This window comes from Euleptes europaea, chromosome 16 (genome assembly GCF_029931775.1).
Source record: "Euleptes europaea isolate rEulEur1 chromosome 16, rEulEur1.hap1, whole genome shotgun sequence".
Classification (NCBI taxonomy): Eukaryota; Metazoa; Chordata; class Lepidosauria; order Squamata; family Sphaerodactylidae; genus Euleptes; species Euleptes europaea.
In genome coordinates this window covers 32118435-32136486 of record NC_079327.1, presented here as the reverse complement: position 1 = coordinate 32136486, position 18052 = coordinate 32118435, and the positions used below count along the sequence as shown (strand labels likewise).

The 18052-nt window shown below is 39.4% G+C and overlaps 1 protein-coding gene across 4 annotated transcripts in view; it reads left to right on the top strand.

Annotated features, from left to right (window-relative positions):
• Window positions 1–18052, top strand: part of MAP4K4 (mitogen-activated protein kinase kinase kinase kinase 4) — a 180468-nt gene that overhangs the window by 76608 nt on the left and 85808 nt on the right. For all 4 annotated transcript variants that reach the window (XM_056862077.1, XM_056862076.1, XM_056862075.1 and 1 more), the window contains exon 3: window positions 6565–6621. In XM_056862077.1, coding sequence (XP_056718055.1) covers window positions 6565–6621 — 57 coding nt within the window. The remainder of the gene's footprint in view (window positions 1–6564; window positions 6622–18052) is intronic.

Below are 18052 nucleotides of genomic sequence, written 5' to 3'. Positions count from 1 at the left end.
TTCTGGTGGTAACTTGTGTGATAGCTATAATATAAGGATCTGTCCAAAAGACTAGTGCTAATATCGAGCAGTGTTTTCTCTCTAAGTGATTTTTGGTTGTAGTACACCGTGGAGCTGCAGTGAACTGAAAAAGGTTCTTTTAAAGTGCCCCCCCCTTCTAATGGTGAGTGTTGTGAAAGAAAATATAGTGGTATTCAAAGGACAAGCGTACCAGAACAGCATCCCCGGTGTTTAAGAATGACTAATATATAAGCCCAGTTTCCTAATCCTGGTTGGATGGCTTTAATGGTAGAGGAGATGCGTTTAACATGTTCCAGAAAAAACCCTGGTTCAAATTAAGCCCTGCTGACTTATTCCTTGAGTAGGAAGAGGAAATTTCTGTGAAGTTTGAACAGGGTGGATTTGATTTAAATCAAATCGATTTAAATCATGATTTAAATCACTGGTCAGTAAAACTAGGTTTAAATCATGGTTTTCTACACTCTTTTGCAGCCTGCTTCCATTGTAGATTGTCTCCTCTAGAGAGAGAGTAATATGATGAACTTCAAGCTATACACACAAAGATCCCAAGACTTGTCGAATATTCTGCTCAAAAGGTTTCACTTTCATTTTTACTGCTTGCCCCTCCCTCCTCACACTTAGCTCCTTGTGCAGCCCTGTTCCACTCCAAACAAACTTCTGTTCATTGAACTTCTTGAAACTTGGCACTTAAGGGGTTGATTCTGTGTACATAGATTTGCAAAGGAACAATGGGATTAAGGTATTTTTCTCAACTCTGCATGTTTATTTGATAACATTTTTGCTGTGACGAACAGGTATGTTATCTCTGCAGACACAAATTTAAAGTTTTGAGAACTGCGAAACCAAGCATCTGTGAAAATATCTTCTAGATAGAAATATTGCTCAGAATAGTCTTACAGAAACCTATGGAAGAGCATGACATTGTGAATGGATTAATGGAATTCATTTACCAAAAAATTTAAACATTGCATGAATATACAATCTTATGGTACATAATTAAAATCAATCAATAAGACCTATTTTACTTGTGTGAAGTTAAGTAGCGTGTACTGTACGCTAAGCCTGTTGTGAAAAACATTGCAGTGGAGCTGTATAGTGTGAGAATAATTCAGTAATTTGCCTGTAAGCAAGCTTCTGTCAGGCAGAGTGATCCAGGGGACTGAAAGGTCTTTGGAGCTGTCGTGACCCCTGCGCCGCCGTTAGTGCCACTTGTGCCAGCTAAATTGGTGCTAACGCTGGCCCAGGGCCACTTATGATGGCGAGCCACGCGGGAATGCCACGCCTGGGTGCCAGCAACAACCGCCGTGGCAGCGTTTCCCAGTGCAAGAGGGTGCACTGGCAACAAAGGGTGTATTCCTAGGGCGGGGCTGTCTTTAGTCAGCTGCCTGAGGCCTTTTGCCCTGGGAATGCCCCCTTTTGCTGGTGCAAACTTGCCCCGTGAAACTCGGAGCAGTTGTATGGGGTTTGGCAACAATTCCTTTTTCGGTGTGCCTTTTCGGGCCAGCAAGCCACTCAGAAGGTGGCACGGCTGTGCCATCCCCCGACCCCCCCCCCTTAGGATAGTGCTCTTCGTTCAGTATCTTAGTAATGTGGTAGCATATAACTTGTTTTTTGCCTGTGGTAGGCAGGAAACCACATATCAGAGTCTACTTGTGGAAATAGTACTGTTAAAAAATTTATTACAATGCAATGTATAGAAGCAGTACAGTGAGATCTGGCTGTAAGATATGCTTGAAATAAATATTCCTCAGTCTATATGTTTGATCCAGCATTTGTGGGTACTTGGTTGGCTTTTTTATTCCTTAGCCTTGATGCCAACTTTCCCCAAGATTTTTTTTTCTCATGAGCTAATAGAGTATAGTATTGTGCAGTACAATAGAGTCATAATGTCTGCAAGCTGCTGCTCAAAAGCAGCCATTTATGTTGTGTTTTCTGGCTCCTTGTATATGTCTTATTTTTCTTTTTTTAATGGCTCTTTCCCTAAGGGGATAACAAAGCAACTTCCAAAGCTCTGCCCTTGAGGACACGAATGCTGTAGTCTTTATTACATAATTTTGAGTAGGAAATTTGGCAGTTGTACATAAACCTCATTCCCCATAAATTAGTTTGCGTACTTTATTCTGAGTCAGATATTTGCATCTTAAAGAGTTTGAAATCTTCTGATGGGAAGTAATAGTGGCAAGAAATAACCGAGGCAATCAGGAAGTATTGTAATTAGTAGCAGTGTATGGTGGACAGGAATTGTGTGTGTGTGTGTGTATTTTTAATATATGCATACACGTAACTGACTATTGTAGAGGGATCCATAGTCTTACAGGTTCTAGGAACTTGTTTTTAAAAATAGATTTTAGAAGCACCCTTAGTATCCCGCAAGTTATGGCACTCACCTACTGAGTAAAAACAAAATCTTTTGCTGATCATTTATTTGATGTTGGTATTTAAAACAAAACACACACAAAACCCCCTATATTCCACTTTTCTCACCATGGGGACTCACAGTGTCTTATCTCATTGCTCTCTCCCTTTCTCTACTTCTTCATCGAAGCAGCTAAACTTTTGAGGTAGGTTAGATTGTGAGAGGTTCAGAGCCACCTTGTGGGCTTCTGTGGCAGACCAGGGGTTAGAGCTGGGTACCCAAAGTTGGGTGAAAAGAAAATATATATAACTGCTTTACTAGGTTGATACCTGCACACATAGTATTTGAGAGACTTATACTAACCAGTATTACAAAGAGAACCTATTACACCAGATGTTTGAGTAATTGGGAATAGAATTTACAACATATACACATGCCTGGTTGGGTTTGAACTGTTTGTATTTGTATTCATTAATGTATTTCTGTGAATGTGTGCAGGTTTAACAGAGGGTTTTAATTAACCACTGATGAAGGCCCCATAGGCCGAAACGCGTTTGGTATGTGGTTATAGTTATCAACCTCAGGAAATGCCATTGTGCTTTTTTTAATGCTTTTAAATAATTTTAACTTTTATATAGCGCTTCTAATAAATTATACTTTTAGTATTTATACATAGACTTATATATATATTTTCTTTTCACCCAACCTTGGGTACCCAGCTTTTGTTTTTAGGTTGGGTTTTATTCCCCTCCTTTTTTTCTTCCAGACCAGGGGTTAGAACCTGTTTGTTCCAGGACATAGTCCAACACTGAAACCACTATTCTGTGCAAGCTCTCCCTATTGGTTGTGCATTACAAAACTTTTTTAAAGTGGTCAGCTACTTGTCCCACTCACCAGATGTTCAAATATGGTGCGAGTATTTTAGACTGCCTTTAAAATGATGTTTGAAACAAATTGGCTTGGGATAGTAGGAATTTTGCACTTCCCACAGTCCTTTCCCACCATGTCGCTTGGCAAGATTCTCCCTAAGGAACTGTGGGGGGGGGGGACACACTTGCAAACCCTTTCACAGCCTGTGAAAAGCAAAATGAAATATTAGTTTAAGTTTCATGGAGTTGAAGCATCAGGAAGCTTTGAAGCCTCTGGGTGACGTCTGTTTCTCCAAAATGCAGAATAACAGCAGACTCTAATTATCTAGAAGAATCTGAATAGAAGGAAGTTTGTGTCATCTTAGGCAAAGGCTGTTAACAGATTCTTTTTATGACACACTTACTTTTCTTTCTTTATCTCTATATTCTAAAAGTGCTCTTTCTCTTCAATTTTTCATTTTTTTAAAAGCATTGTAATTTTTAATTAAATGGGGATGTTAGCAACAAAAGTGAAGACTGAACATAAGAAAAGCCAGGCTGGATCAGACCAAGGTCCATCAAGTCCAGCAGTCTGTTCACTCAGTGGCCAACCAGGTGCCTCTAGGAAGCCCACAAACAAGACTACTGCAGCAGCAAATCGAAAAGGAACTAGTTGTTCCCTTCTAAGCAGCTTCTTTCCTTCTTTGAGTGTGTGCTTTGTCTGCCCTTCATTTAATCATTTCTTAATTCTGTGTTTCTGTTCCTCTGCCCCCTCCCCTTCCCATGGCGAGTAGTAGTAAGATAAGGAATAATGAATCACTCTGGGTCTAATGAACTGGTTTTTGATTTCCTGCAACAAAGTGAGGAGCTTTGGAGTGAATACGAGAACTAAATTACTCAATTAGCGGAGGTTATAAGGCCTAGCAGCATTGTGGGATTTCTGCCTGTCCTTAACAAGTTTTAGGTCTCATACACGTGGCATCAATATTTGGGGGGGGGGGCTAATCCTCCTGTGACGGGAAGAAGGTGTGACAGTGCCTGAAGGTCACTTGAAATAAAGCTCTTCAGTAGCTCATAGGTGAAGTCCTTTAGGCCTGGATGTGAGGGGATTCCATACAGGATAAATCCTTGATTGGGTGGTGTGGCATCTTTCCCATGGGTAGCTATCTTTTCAGGAGATGCACTCGATTGCACACAGGCCTGATCATGATTTACTGGCTTGATACAAGATGGAATTCCTGTACCTCTTTCTGCATAGGGCCGTGGTATCTTAGGTCCTGTGTTCAGCAGGAAGTGGTCTGTGGGTAACTTCATTGAACACTCTTCTTTGCTTTTGGTTGTATAACTGGTGGCAATATTTACAGTCTCTCAGTGCATTAGGATAAAGTTTGTGAGCACTATACCCTAAGGTGTTGTCAGGAGAACAAAACATATCCAGTTCTTCCTTTATCTAATAGTGAAAATGATTGTCCCATTCATTGGTGATATTCTCATACATACTGGCTATGAATAAAACATAATATGGTGTGTTTGGTTTGTGTTTTTTCTTCTTTCTAATTTATCTCTTCCCCTACCACATTTCCCTTTAAAATCTACTAAGATTTGTGGTTTTATGCTGGCTTGGAATGGGGGCAGGGCAGTGCCGCTGAACTGGAAAAGCAACAGAGACCCCATTGATACTAGCTGGATCCACAGATATTGAGTGCATTCCTGCACTGTTAAACACCAGTTGAAATTATGCCACAGTTAAATTTTATGTGAATCACACTAATCTGTTTTATAAATTAAATAGGTTTCTTAGTTGCAGCGTTGTTGTTTTTGCCTGAGAGGCTTACAATGCCATCCTAAGCATTACACCCTGCTTAAGCCCGTTAATTTCACTGAATTTAGAAGGATGGAATTTAGCTTAGCATGGCCCTGTTTCTCAAACTACCTTGCTATAGATGAATCGTCAATGTATCTTATGCTCATCGTGGCCCCACAGGAGGATACTGAAATTGGCAGATTGGGACTATGTAGAGAGAAGGGAAATTTTTCAACAATGTGGGGAGTGGGAAGGTTATGCAGAAAAATCTGACCTTGCTATAGGTGAATCGTCAATGTATCTTATGCTCAGCGTGGCCCTATATGAGGATACTGAAATTGACAGATTGGGACCATGAAGAGAGAAGGGAAATTTTTCAACAATGTTGGGGGGGGCAGGTTATGCAGAAAAATCTGACGTTTATAAAAATGGAGGGTTTTTTAAAATCCACCTATATGATCAGTGCTGGGGATGAGGAGCCCTCACACCTTGAGACAGCCTGTGAAATCCTCTCCTCATGAGGCCATTTGGTGGGGTGGAGGAGCAGAAGCCACCCATTCAGGAAGGAGCAGGAGCTGCTACTGAGCTCCCCATTCAGGCAGCAGGCAGGCAAATGGGGGGAACAGGAACCACCACTGCCCCTACTCCTACTGAGGCGATGATGCGGTGGTCAGATGGTGAAGGGGAACAAGGAGTCTCTGCCACCACCCCCTCGTTGCCAAATAGTGGGGAGGAGGAAAGGTATGAAAGTGGATGGGTAGGAGCTGCCACTATCACCCTGCCTCCTACCATTGCCATGTAAGCTGTGGAGACAGAACAATGTGAGCGGGTAGCAAAGAAAGGAGACACCAATTCCATCACTGTCCTCTGTACCCATAATAGATGGGGGGCAGGTAAAGAAGGAGCCACCAATGCTGTCCCCTTCTGGGAGCCAGTGAGTGGTGGGGGAACAGGGTAGGCAGTCAGAGGAGGAAGCAGCGCAGCAGTGTTGCGAGCAGGTAGGCTGCTTAGCGTGTGGCTGGCCTGTTGGGCAAGGCGGGAATGGGACTCCCCATGAGTCACATGAATCCTTGCTTGTGCTGTACAAATGGCTAAATAACACTGATCAATTAAACTGAACAATTAATTATAACTAAGTAACTATTTTGTAGGTTATAATTAAGTAACTCAAACTCTTATATTTTTAGGTTATGTAACTCTATTTTATGACGACCGCCACTGTATCCTCCGCCTGCTAGTCCCCTCACCTCCCCCCACTGCAGAGGCAGGCAGTGGCAAATCATATCTGTTAATCTCTTGCCTGTAAAACCCTACAGGGTTGCCATAAGTTGGCTGCAACTTGGGGGACATTATACATACACACAAATATATTTTAACACTTACATATTTTAAAGTTGTATCTTTCAGCTTTCAAAATATTGGAGAAGGCAGTGGGCAAGCAAAGATGAAGAAAGCTTGTGTCTGCAAATGCTCTGATCTTTCCTTTTAAAGAGAAAATTAGATTGCTAATATTTCTTTCTTTTTGTTCACTTTAGGGTCGACATGTCAAGACAGGTCAACTGGCAGCCATCAAAGTCATGGATGTTACAGAGGTAAGTTCAGTACCATCATCCTCCGAATACTTTTTAAAAAAGGATTTGCTCATCCCTGAACTCTTCATTTATTTAGGAGAGAGATCTCTGTGCAGCAGTGTGCATGTTGATACCTTGTCTAAGGGCCAAGATAAAAAGAATTGTGTTTTGGTCTGAGAATGTGACTTCATTGTAATAAACCTTTTTATGTCAGAAAGAAACCCTTTTTAGGCTAGAAAGGAATTGTGCCCCATAAAGATCCCAAAGGACTAAATGCAGAAACATCTGCTGAAACGTTGAGCAGATTGTTGGCAGAATTCAACAGTGTAAAGCAGTAGTTGTAATGGACTCAGGGGGATTTACTATGGGACTTCATATGAGAACAGAGAAAAATAAACATATATAAGTGCTTAAAAATATAAATGTACTTAAACTGTTTTAATAGCTTTCATCGAAGGCATTAATTTTGTTTCTGTTAAGAAGCATTTTAAACATCTTAAATGGAAAGGGTAGTTCTGAGTGGAGAAAATCCACTGTTATCACACAGACTTCATATTTTACAATCAGGAAAGATGTATTTGTCAGCTGCATTTTATTAGCTCAGCATTGTTTGAAGCATTTCAAATCAAGCAAGCCTATTGCTTGAAAACCAAAGCTCATTCTGCTTTGTGACGAACAGAAGGACTTTTAATTGGAATAATGGCTGAGCTATGCTAAATTGTACTTGTTCGAGAATCTTGGGTTCCCTTGCTTCAGAGATTTACCTCATAATTTAACTTCATTTCTGTTTTTTAACTGCTTAAATTATTTACCTAGTTGTTTGTGTGTTTGGCTATACAGCTGAAGTCCCTAGCAGGTCTGAGGGTTTGTGGGTATCAACAATTTTAAATATTAAGGAAACCAAAGAAGGGTAGGCCAATAGGTTAGTACTTCGGTAAATCTGTGTTTCTGCAAAGGAACACTGTTGTTTGCCAGTATATGATATTGTTGTATGTGTTAAGGTGCGCCCTGACCTGGTTGGCCCAAGCTAGCCTGATCTCAGAAGTTAAGAAGAGTTAGCCCAGGTTAGTACTTGGATGGGAGACCACCAAAGAAGTCCAGGGTTGCTATGCAGAGGCAGGCAATGGCAAACCATCTCTGAGCCTTGAAAACCCCATGAAGGGGTGCCATAAGTTGGCTGCGATTTGATGGCACTTTCTATCCCTGTCCATATTTTAAGGACTTAAACATTCTGATCACACCATATGATATCCATAAAACCTACCGTAAGATACTCTCAATGGATGACACCATTAAATTCTCTGTAACTAATGTAGGAGTAAGACAATTCACCAAAAGTCAATGGTTTACTTAAAGCTACAGTGAGGGGAAAAAGTATTTGAACCCCTGCTAAATTTGCCAGTTTGCCCTGGACGATGGACGGGACCATGTATCGTCAAATCTTGGGTGAGCACCTCCTTCCCTCAGCCAGGGCATTGAAAATGGGTCAAGGATGGGTATTCCAGCATGAAAATGACCCAAAACACACGGCCAAGGCAACAAAGGAGTGGCTCAAGAAGAAGCTCATTAAGGTCCTGGAGTGGCCTAGCCAGTCTCCAGACCTTAATCCCATTGAAAATCTGTGGAGGGAGCTGAAGGTTCGAGTAGCTACACATCAGCCTCGAAATCTTACTGACTTGGAGAGGATCTGCAAAGAAGAGTGGGACAAAATACCTCCTGAGATGTGTGCAAACCTGGTGGCCACCTACAAGAAACGTCTGACCTCCGTAATTGTCAACAAGGGTTTTGCCATCAAGTACTAAGTCATCTTTTGGAAAGGGATCAAATACTTATTTCACTCATTATAATGCACATCAATCTCTGACTTTTGTCTTCTGGGTTTCTAGGGGTTTTCCTCTTGTTATTCTGTCTCTCACAGCTACAATAGGCCTACCATTAAAATTATGGACTGGTCATTTCTTCGTCAGAGGGCAAACGGGCAAATTCAGCAGGGGATCAAATACTTTTTTCCCTCACTGTAATTATTAATGTGGTTGTAGTGGGGGGGGAGGAGAGGGCTGCAGTTCAGTAGAAAATTGACTGGAACAAACTCCTTTGCACAAGTTCTTCTATGGGCAGGGCAAGGTGCTTTCTTCTTTCTTTCCAAGGGTCCTACTATGTCTTTGGAGGTCTTTAATCAGAGGCTAGATGGTCATCTGTCGGAGTGCTTTGATTGTGGGATCCTGCATGGCGGGAGGAGGGTTGGGGTCACTGGGGATGTGGGGGGAGTTAGTTGTTAATTTCCTGCATTGTGCAGGGGATTGGACTAGATGACCCTGGTGGTCCCTTCCAACTCTATGATTCTATGATTCTACAGTCCTCAGAAAGACCTTGTGTGGAGAGAAGGGGAGGAAACCCATTTCATGAGCTTGTCACAGTCTGACCTATTTATTTCTAATTTGTTTTTATAAAGTATTTATAAACAAAACTTTTTATACAGGTGATATTTTTGTTTAAAGGCTCCTAAAGGTTTTGTGTAATTTGAGGATAAGTCAAGCTAGTGGAGAGGACTCTTTCCTTTAAATATTAAAATGAATTAAGCTAGAGGAAATAGGAAAAACATGCATTTTTAAGGGGAGAAAAAAGGAGTACAGAATTAAAAAAAATGATGGTACAAAACTAAAAAAACCTATGTCATATGTCGAAATAATATGAACGAAACTGCATGTGTAAAAGAGATTTAAATGCCTGAAGTCTCTTATCTTTCGGTACAGATGTGGGGGAACATCAGTCAAATGACTGTTCCTTTTGCAATACTACCTGCTGCTGGCCAGCTTAAACAACTCTCTCGGTTTAATTTATTTTTTCTTACAAGATGATTATGTAGCATATACAATTTAAGTGGGTCTAAATATAGTTTTAATCTTTATACTTGGCTTGATGCTGCTCTCTATTTTTTGAAAGAATAATTTTTATTTGCATGAAATAGCACTGGTATGTATAATCTGTGAATTTTAATGAATATAATTAAGTTTGTGCAAGTCACCCAAAGAGTTCTGCTTTTTTCTATGTGGGAAAGTATTTCATTTCTGTTCAGCTGCAAACCCTTTTCATAGCACTTTAATTATGTGTGTGTGTTAAAATACATTTTAGAATGCCATTTACGATAGCACTGATTATTCTTTTTGTAATTTGATCTTTAATTTAGTCATTGACTATTCGTGTTTTGTTGTTAAATTGTGTTCACTTTGCTTTGTACTTATATGAAACTAAATTTTTTAAAATGGATAACAGTGTTCCTTTTCACTTCACATTTGCATGATTTCATAAGAACTACCTAAACTATGGACCATTCTTTGATTAAGTGGTTATAAGAGGTGGTCATCACCTCAGAATTGATGGAGGACCTTACATTAAAAAAAAAGAATTCTATGATGGGTAGCTAATGTTAAAAACTCAGCTGACTGTGTTTTAGGAGGAAGAAACTCTCCATCTCGAAAAGGAAGCAAGGTGGGGGAAAAGAGTTATCAGAATGCCAACTCGCTACTGGAAGTAGTCATTCTGATTGCCCTATCCCCACGAGCTTCTGATCTCCCCATTCCCACAAGTTTCTTGCTGGATCCCAGCAGTGAATCCATTGAGCTGTTTCCTTGGAGAGGACAGGATCTCTCTCCTCCTTCTTTGGATTGAAACAGAAGCCCTTGGGTACAGCAGAATAATTTCCTATCCCAGGGGGTGAGAAGGTCAAAGTGCAGAAGTTCTGAAATGGTTTTGTGGGGCATAGTAAAACCAGGTGATGTCATGGGGTGATCCGCTTTGTTGCTAGATTCTTTCTGGCCCATAATTCTATCTGAGTTATTCATCTGTGGGTTAAACCAGTAAGAAAGTTTATTTCCAGAACAAAACTCCCTTCCTGTTAACAGTCGAGACCTGTTAGATCTTCGGTGAGGGAATTTTCAGTTGCAACCTGTAGAGTCAACAACTCTCAGAAACTGACCTGTACAATATAAATAATGTATTTAAACTTTAAAAATAAGTCTAGCTGCTATGGATCTCACTATAGGATAGAATCCTTCATGGGGCATATGCTGCTTCACGTTTCTAAAGGGATCTGTCTAGTACTTGGTGAATGCAAGTGAGGGAGGATTTCTTGAAAATAATTTAAATCAGTATGAAGATTCCCAGATAACCATTGAGCTGTAGCATATGAAGATAACTTGGTGCACCCGGAGAACTTGGGATATGGGCTGTTGGCTCACTCTATTGGAAGAATTTGGGCCTGCTGAGTTTCTGACTGGTACAGGACTCTGGAAGTAACAGGAGCAGCAGTTTTTAAAGTGTTGATTTGATAGGGAAAGGGGTCCTATATGTAAATTTTGTTTTGTCCTAACGCCTTCGGTAGCTCTGTTCAGACCTTAAAATCCACATAGGCTGAATTTCCGTGTGAGGAGTAGGATTGTACCAACTGATCCTGGCCGACAGTCAATACAAGTTCAGCAGAAAGCCTATGGTATATACTCTATGGTATATACAAGTATATGCACCTTTGGTAAGACTGTGTGTGCTGTTCATTGTTCACAGTTATTTGTAAGAGCCTTTGAATGTATGACTGGTACAATCTCCTTGTAAACATGTAGTAGTCTGAAACAGAGCCAGTCAAAGCACATAAATAGGCATATATGTTCTTTTAGCCTACTGATGTTTGAAAGTCTTAAAAGGGCTTATGTGCTCAGTGACCATACTTTGTTTTGCATGGATTTTAAATTGTATGCAGTCTATAGCTTTTGATGATCCAGAGCCTTGTCAACAGTCCATCCTTTACATTTTGACTGGTTGTTAATGTAGTGTTAATGTTTTTGTTTCTAGTTCTGAAGCACTCCCTGCAAAATTAGTTTTATCCCTAACTTTGCTGTTTAGGTTCCCTTCCATGGTTTAGCTTTTTGTTTCTAGTCTGGTCATTGTGGAAGTAGCCTAGTTGTAAAGGAAGAATTAGATTACTTTTCATTGCCTCCTCCTGCTTCCCCTGCCAACTTGGCCTGAAGTGAAGTTTGTTTAGCCAAAGTCAACATTATATTATTGCCCCCATCCCATTCATCTTGATATGGGTTCTCTGCAGTATTTTACCACATTGTTCATCTAATGTGAGAGTGATGGTCTGTGCAGTGTAGCTTTTATTTGAACTGATGAGACCTATAGTCATGTTGAATTCTGTTTAGGTGGAGGCTGGTTTTTCTCGCACCCTCAGACTTGTGTTCCTGTTTAAATTTTGTCATCTTGTGTCTACAGCTGAAATAAGATAGTCTCTAAAGTTGTTCTAAGAATTCTGCCTTATACCCTTCCCCCCCCCTCCCAGGGTCTTTTGATTACTTACGCCAAGGTAAAATCCGCTTCCCACCTGACAAAAAGTCAAACTCCACAGTCACAAATATGCTAAATTAGTTGAATTATACAAAGTGCATTTGAATCTCTATTAACAATTTGATTTATTGAAGGCAAACTGTGTTCAGAACTAGAGCAAGGAATAATATAAGTGCCACCTGTGACTGGTTGGTCCTACTGCCATTCAGATCGGAATGGGATTCTGGACACCCTAGAATGATTATTAGGAATCTGGGCATCTCTAGCTACAGCACTGGAGATCCTGTTCAAATGGAAGTGCTGTTATAGTGGACAACTGTAACAACTTCCTTTACAAAAGCCCAGATTTGGCATAATCCACTGGAAGTTGATTTCTGCTATGTATAAACCACATACCAACAGCATGTCTAGATCTCAGTATTCAGTGGCATATGGGAACGAGTCTTAGGCTCATTTGGGCTCCCACCATGTAGAACAAACTATAGAACATATGCAGACTTGTGTGATTGTGTGGATGTGGTATATGAATATCTTTTTTCACATACCATGTACTTAATGCCATCTTTTCATGCCCTTTTGTGTGGTGCATAAATTCTGAACTTCAGTCTCATTGATGTTGTGGTTTAACTTTCATTGGATCTTTAGGTATAGCTGTTGCAATTGCAAACTTCTGCAATTGCAGAAGACACAAGAATGATAGTCTCAAATGTTGTATGTATGTATATAGGGGGAGAAAGGGATCAGTTGTCTAACCATGAGTTTGATCAGCATGTGCTGATCTTGTCCTGGTTCCTCAGATAAATGTTTTAATGTTTGGTTCTACAAGTCACATTTTAAACAGGGCTTCCTCTTACCCCAGTTAGAGTTTTTAAAAATGCTGTGGCATCTTAAACTAGTTTGTTGTGCTGTAAAGCTTTTACAGGCAACTGCATGAAGTGAATGGGATGTCCATGTCAGAGTAAAACATTTTGTCTCTAAGGTACCACATGGCATAATTTTGCTAATGCAGACTTAGCACAGTTCCTCTTCAGAAAAGTTTAAAGTCTTTTCACTGATGAATGGTGAGCTTCGTAGACTTACAAAGTGAAGAGGGCATGAGGGACTCTCTCTGCTTACATTATTGGGGCACTAAGTTGAGCTGAAATCCATTAATCTCTCTCAGCTGTTGCAGTCTGTTCTGAAGTTCCTTATGGATGAAAGGAAGTCATTGATAGTTTTCTGTCAAGTTCCAGAGGAAGTTGAATCAGGGCAGCATCTAGACTTTTAATGCATGACTGTTGGGCATGGCAGTAGTGGTACAGTTACTCTTTGTGAGCCAGCTCCGAAAACGTATTTGCACAGTTTTTTGTTTTTTTTTACCCCTTTTGGCTTGGTTGTAAGAGTCTTTTGTTCCCTTAGGTAAAACTAAGCCATAAACTAATTCCAAGCTGATAATACTTAAATTTAAGGGATTTTGTTTTTTAAAGAGAGAGAGAAAGAGAGATCTGTAACTCTTGAATGAGCGAGAACTTTGTTTCCTTGCAACTCAGTCAGCATATTCATTAAAAAAAACATACAACCCTGCAAGCACTAACTAGTTCAGGCATTGATTGTAGCCTGGGTGTTTTGATAAGATGTGTAATGTTACACTCACCTGTTCATGTTTTCAAAACTGTGTTTCTTTTGCTGATTAGGAAGGAGGGTGAAAATTACCAACAAAAATATCTGGCAGAAGTGGCATTTCCCCATCAGAGAAAAGAAGAAAATTCCCATGAGTTTCTCTCTGATTTAAACTGTTTGTCCCTTTACCCGTGTACCCTTAGTAGCATTCATTTTGAGCCAAGTTGTCTTGGAGCTTTGTGGCTGAAATGGCAAGAGGAGGATTTTTTTTTTGTTAAAGAGACAAGCCCAGTGGTTTCCTTTTATGTAGAAGCTGCAGCTATGGGAACCCATGCACAGAAGCAAGAACAGGCTACTTTTAATCATTTAGAATTAGAATGTTCTTAGAATTAGTGTTTTGAATTGTAGATCATCCCCTGAATTCTCCTTCTTACTTGCATGTGCCTGGTTATGTTTATTAAGACATTGTTTTGGCTCTGATTGTTGATATTTTTTTAAAGTAAAGAAGCCTGGAGAGAAGAGCTTCAGATACTCCAGATGTGTTGTTTGTCAAAAAGCTAGCCCCTTTTGTTTATGATGAAAGGTGAAGAGTTAGTGGGAATACGTCATATCCCCTGTATTTTTCTCATCTCACAGGAAATCATTCTTCCCTTAGCCTCATTTCCTCTTACCCAAAAGAAAACACAAGAAGCTACTGACTAGACTTCCTTCCTCCTGAAAGTGTTCTTCTCTGTAACGATCTGCATGACATGATCAATTCAGCAAGAGTTGGAACATAGAAAACACGTTCTACAAAACCTTGTTTTGCAGGAATGAGGTACAATCCCACAGAAGGGAAATGTATGATCAGACATGCACAAATTGTGGCTTGACTTGGTACCCAGCATTATTTTTCTAATAGTCAACTGCAAAGTCCAGTCCCACCACATTATCACTTATAACAATGAAATAATCCTTTGACTAATTAGACCTTATACTAACTGTAATAAAAAGTAAACAGTTAGTTAAATTAAACTAGAAACTGTGTGAAGAGAGGTTGTTTTATTGGAAGTGAAATACGTATGCCAACTCAAATAAAAATCAGGTTATTAATTCACCTGGTTGACTGTGCAGGTCAAGTCAAAACCCAAGCAAAAATTCTTATGGGTGTAAGGGATGTTGTAATCACCAATCTGACATGGAGCTATCACATAATGCAAGTAATGGTAATACTGAAGCTGACCTATTCCAGTGAACTCAGTGGATGAAAGTTGAGTTTTGTTGAAATAGATAGATAGCATATATGTGCTCATATGCACTGTTCTTTGAGCTGAATGTACTAAACATAGGTGTCAAAAGCTTTCAGTGCCTTTGGGTTTTTCCCTAAAATTTAAGCAATGTAAGGCAAGTACATGTTATATTATCTTAATTTTTTTACAGATGGTATTTTAATAAAAATAATGTCCACATAAAGCTTTGGATTTGTTTGAGTATAACATTTAGACCAAATTTAATTGATCCTCCCCCATCAAATATTTGAGTTCAAGTATTTATGCTGTTGGGGCATAACATTAAATTGGGGTATTTTTTACAAAGTGTAAGTCAAAATAAACACACTCAGTCAGATCACCATACTATATTTAAGGTGTTGGAAAGTTCTCTGAGTCATATATTACCAAACCCACGTATCACTGCTGATCAGCAGTGTTTGACAACTTCCTGCACTAAAAAGATGTGATGTTGATGTAGGCCCACACAGGTCACCAGATGTAAGGTCAGATGTCACAATCTCAGTCTGTTCATCAGCAAACAGTGGTAGCAGATGATAGTTTTGCATAGTACTCTAATCCTTTCTGGCAATATACCGTGACCATATTGCAGGCGGTAATAATGTTTAAGGTTACATTTAATATCAGGTGACCTACGTGTCAGGGATTTTGTAGACTGGAATTCGGAAAGTAAGATTCACTTTTCTAGGATTTATCTTTTTATAGCTTCAGAACGAAACAGGTGTGTTTGCCTATCTTTTTTGTTGATGATCATAGGGGATGAGTTGCACCTTCTTTCCCTGGCAGAATGGTGATGTTTTGTGGGATTTAGCCAAAACCTGGAAGACCGGTCATCGCTACTAAAACCTTTGGATTTCTGCTATGATTATCACACTACTGCTTCTCTATTGAAGTAAAGTTCCTTTTCTGAATATTAGTCTAAGAGATCCTACTTATGGGAATGTTGGATTTGCTTTCTTAGAGTCAACTATGGCTGAGACTGTTAAGGTGATTAGAAATCCCCTGGAACTGGAATAGATGGAACAATATGCACATGTTAATGAATGTGATAGAAGGCAGAGTCAAAGATTGTAAGAATGTGTTGTGCTTATTTATTTGAAATTGTTAGTCTCAGATTTGAGAATTTTTGTGTCATGTTGGCAACAAAAAACAAAGGATTTATATTGGTCTCCTTGTTTCTGAGCTACAAGCGTAGTCTCAACAGCCCTGAAGTGTAGAACTTCCAGTCCCAACTAGAAAGTAATACTTACTGACCTGCATGCATGAGGACATTTATTTGATCAACTCAGACTCAACGAAGCACACAGTTACAGCATTTAGGTATATATCAAAAGGTAACTATTGGTCAGATATAGATTTGTATCTGCCATGTAATAGTGTATGATACAGTTAGGTGCATCCCTTTCTTGAGGAGATACCTTAATGCGATGAAGGGGTTTGTGTGTGTCAGCAAAGGGCAAAAAGGGTTGTGTCAGTGTTTGGTTCTTGTGGCACTTTCTTACATGCCCAGGGTAGTGCTGATAGCCACTTAGGAGTCAGGAAGCAATTTTCCTCCATGCCAGATTGGCCATGGATCCTGGAGGGTTTTTGTTGCCACCTTCTGGGCATGGAGTAGGGGTCCCGGGGTGTGTGGGGAGGAGGTAGTTGTGAATTTCCTGCATTGTGCAGGGGGTTGGACTAGATTACCCTGGTTATCCCTTCCAACTCTATGATTACCAGATGGCCAATACAGAAATCAAATAGATTACATAATTGCAAGAAGAAGATGGAAAAGCATTATTCACTCTGCTAAAATACTGCTAATATAGAAAATTAGAATAAAGCTGAAGAAAAACACCAAAAAACATTATTAGAGCAAAAATACAATCTAAACAACATTCCTGAAGAATTTAAAGACCACGTAAAGAACTGTTTTGCATTACTAAGTTCAAGTGAATGGTAACCGGATGAACTATTACCAAGGATAATATCAAAGAAGAATGCACAAAGGCTGTTCCTGTAGCCAAAAGGCATGAAAAGCCTCAATGGATGATGAATGAAACTCTTAAAATTTGTAAAGATAGATGAGAAGCAAAAGTAAAAGTTGACAGAAATAGAATCAGAAGTCTAAATGCAGCTTTCCAGCAACTGGCACATAGAGAAAGAAAACTATTATAATAACCAGTGTAAAGAAATGGAAAAGAAAAAAGAAGAACAAGAGATCTGTTCCACAAGACTCACGAAATGAAAAGGAAATTTAAAGCATCATTAGGGATGCTAAAAGATCAACTTGGAAATATATTAGCTGACCAGAACAAAATTAAGAAAAGATGGGAACAATACACTGAAGATCAATAGAGAACAGATGAAAGGATGACAGATACCTTCAAAAAAGAATATTTTGAAGAAGAACCTACAATTTTAGAAAGTGATATGAAAGCTGCACTCAAAGCAAGTGGGAGAAACAAATCACCAGGAGTAGATGGGATATTGATAGAGCTATTTCAAGCCATAGAAATGGAGTCCATCAAAATCTTAACAAGCATATGCCAACAAATATGGAACAGAAAACAATGGCCCACAGACTGGAAACTCTCAATCTACATCCCAATTCTGACAAAAGGAGACGTCAAAGACTGCAGCTGCTGTTGAACCATCACCTTACTTTTTCAAGCAAATAAAGTTATCCTCAACATCTTACAACATAATGGAAAAAGAAATAGCAGATGTTCAAGCTGGATTCAGAAAAGAAAGAGGCACTAGAGATCATATTGCAAATTTACATTGATTATTGGAGCATATGAGAGAATTTCAGAAGATAATCGGTTTGTGATTTAAAGATTAACAGCAAAACTGTTGAATGCATGGGCCATGAAAAGCTACAGCTTTTATTAAATGGGAATGCCACAACATCTTATTGTTTTGATGCATAACCTGTACTCTGAACAAGAGGCTGTTGTTCAAACAGAATGTGGAGAAACAGAATAGTTTCCAATTGGCAAAGGTGCATTTTATATCCCTTGTTCAATCTATATGCAGAACATATAAGGAAAGCTGGATTATATTTAGATGAAGGTGGAGTAAAAATTGGTGGAAGGAACATTAACAATTTGAGATATGCAGATGATACCACATTACTCGCAGAAAATAGTAAAGACTTGAAATGACTCCTGATGAAGGTTAAAGCAGAGAGTGCCAAAGCAGAATTACAGCTAAACATCAAGAAGACAAAAGTAATGACTACTGGGAAATTACACAATTTTAAAGTT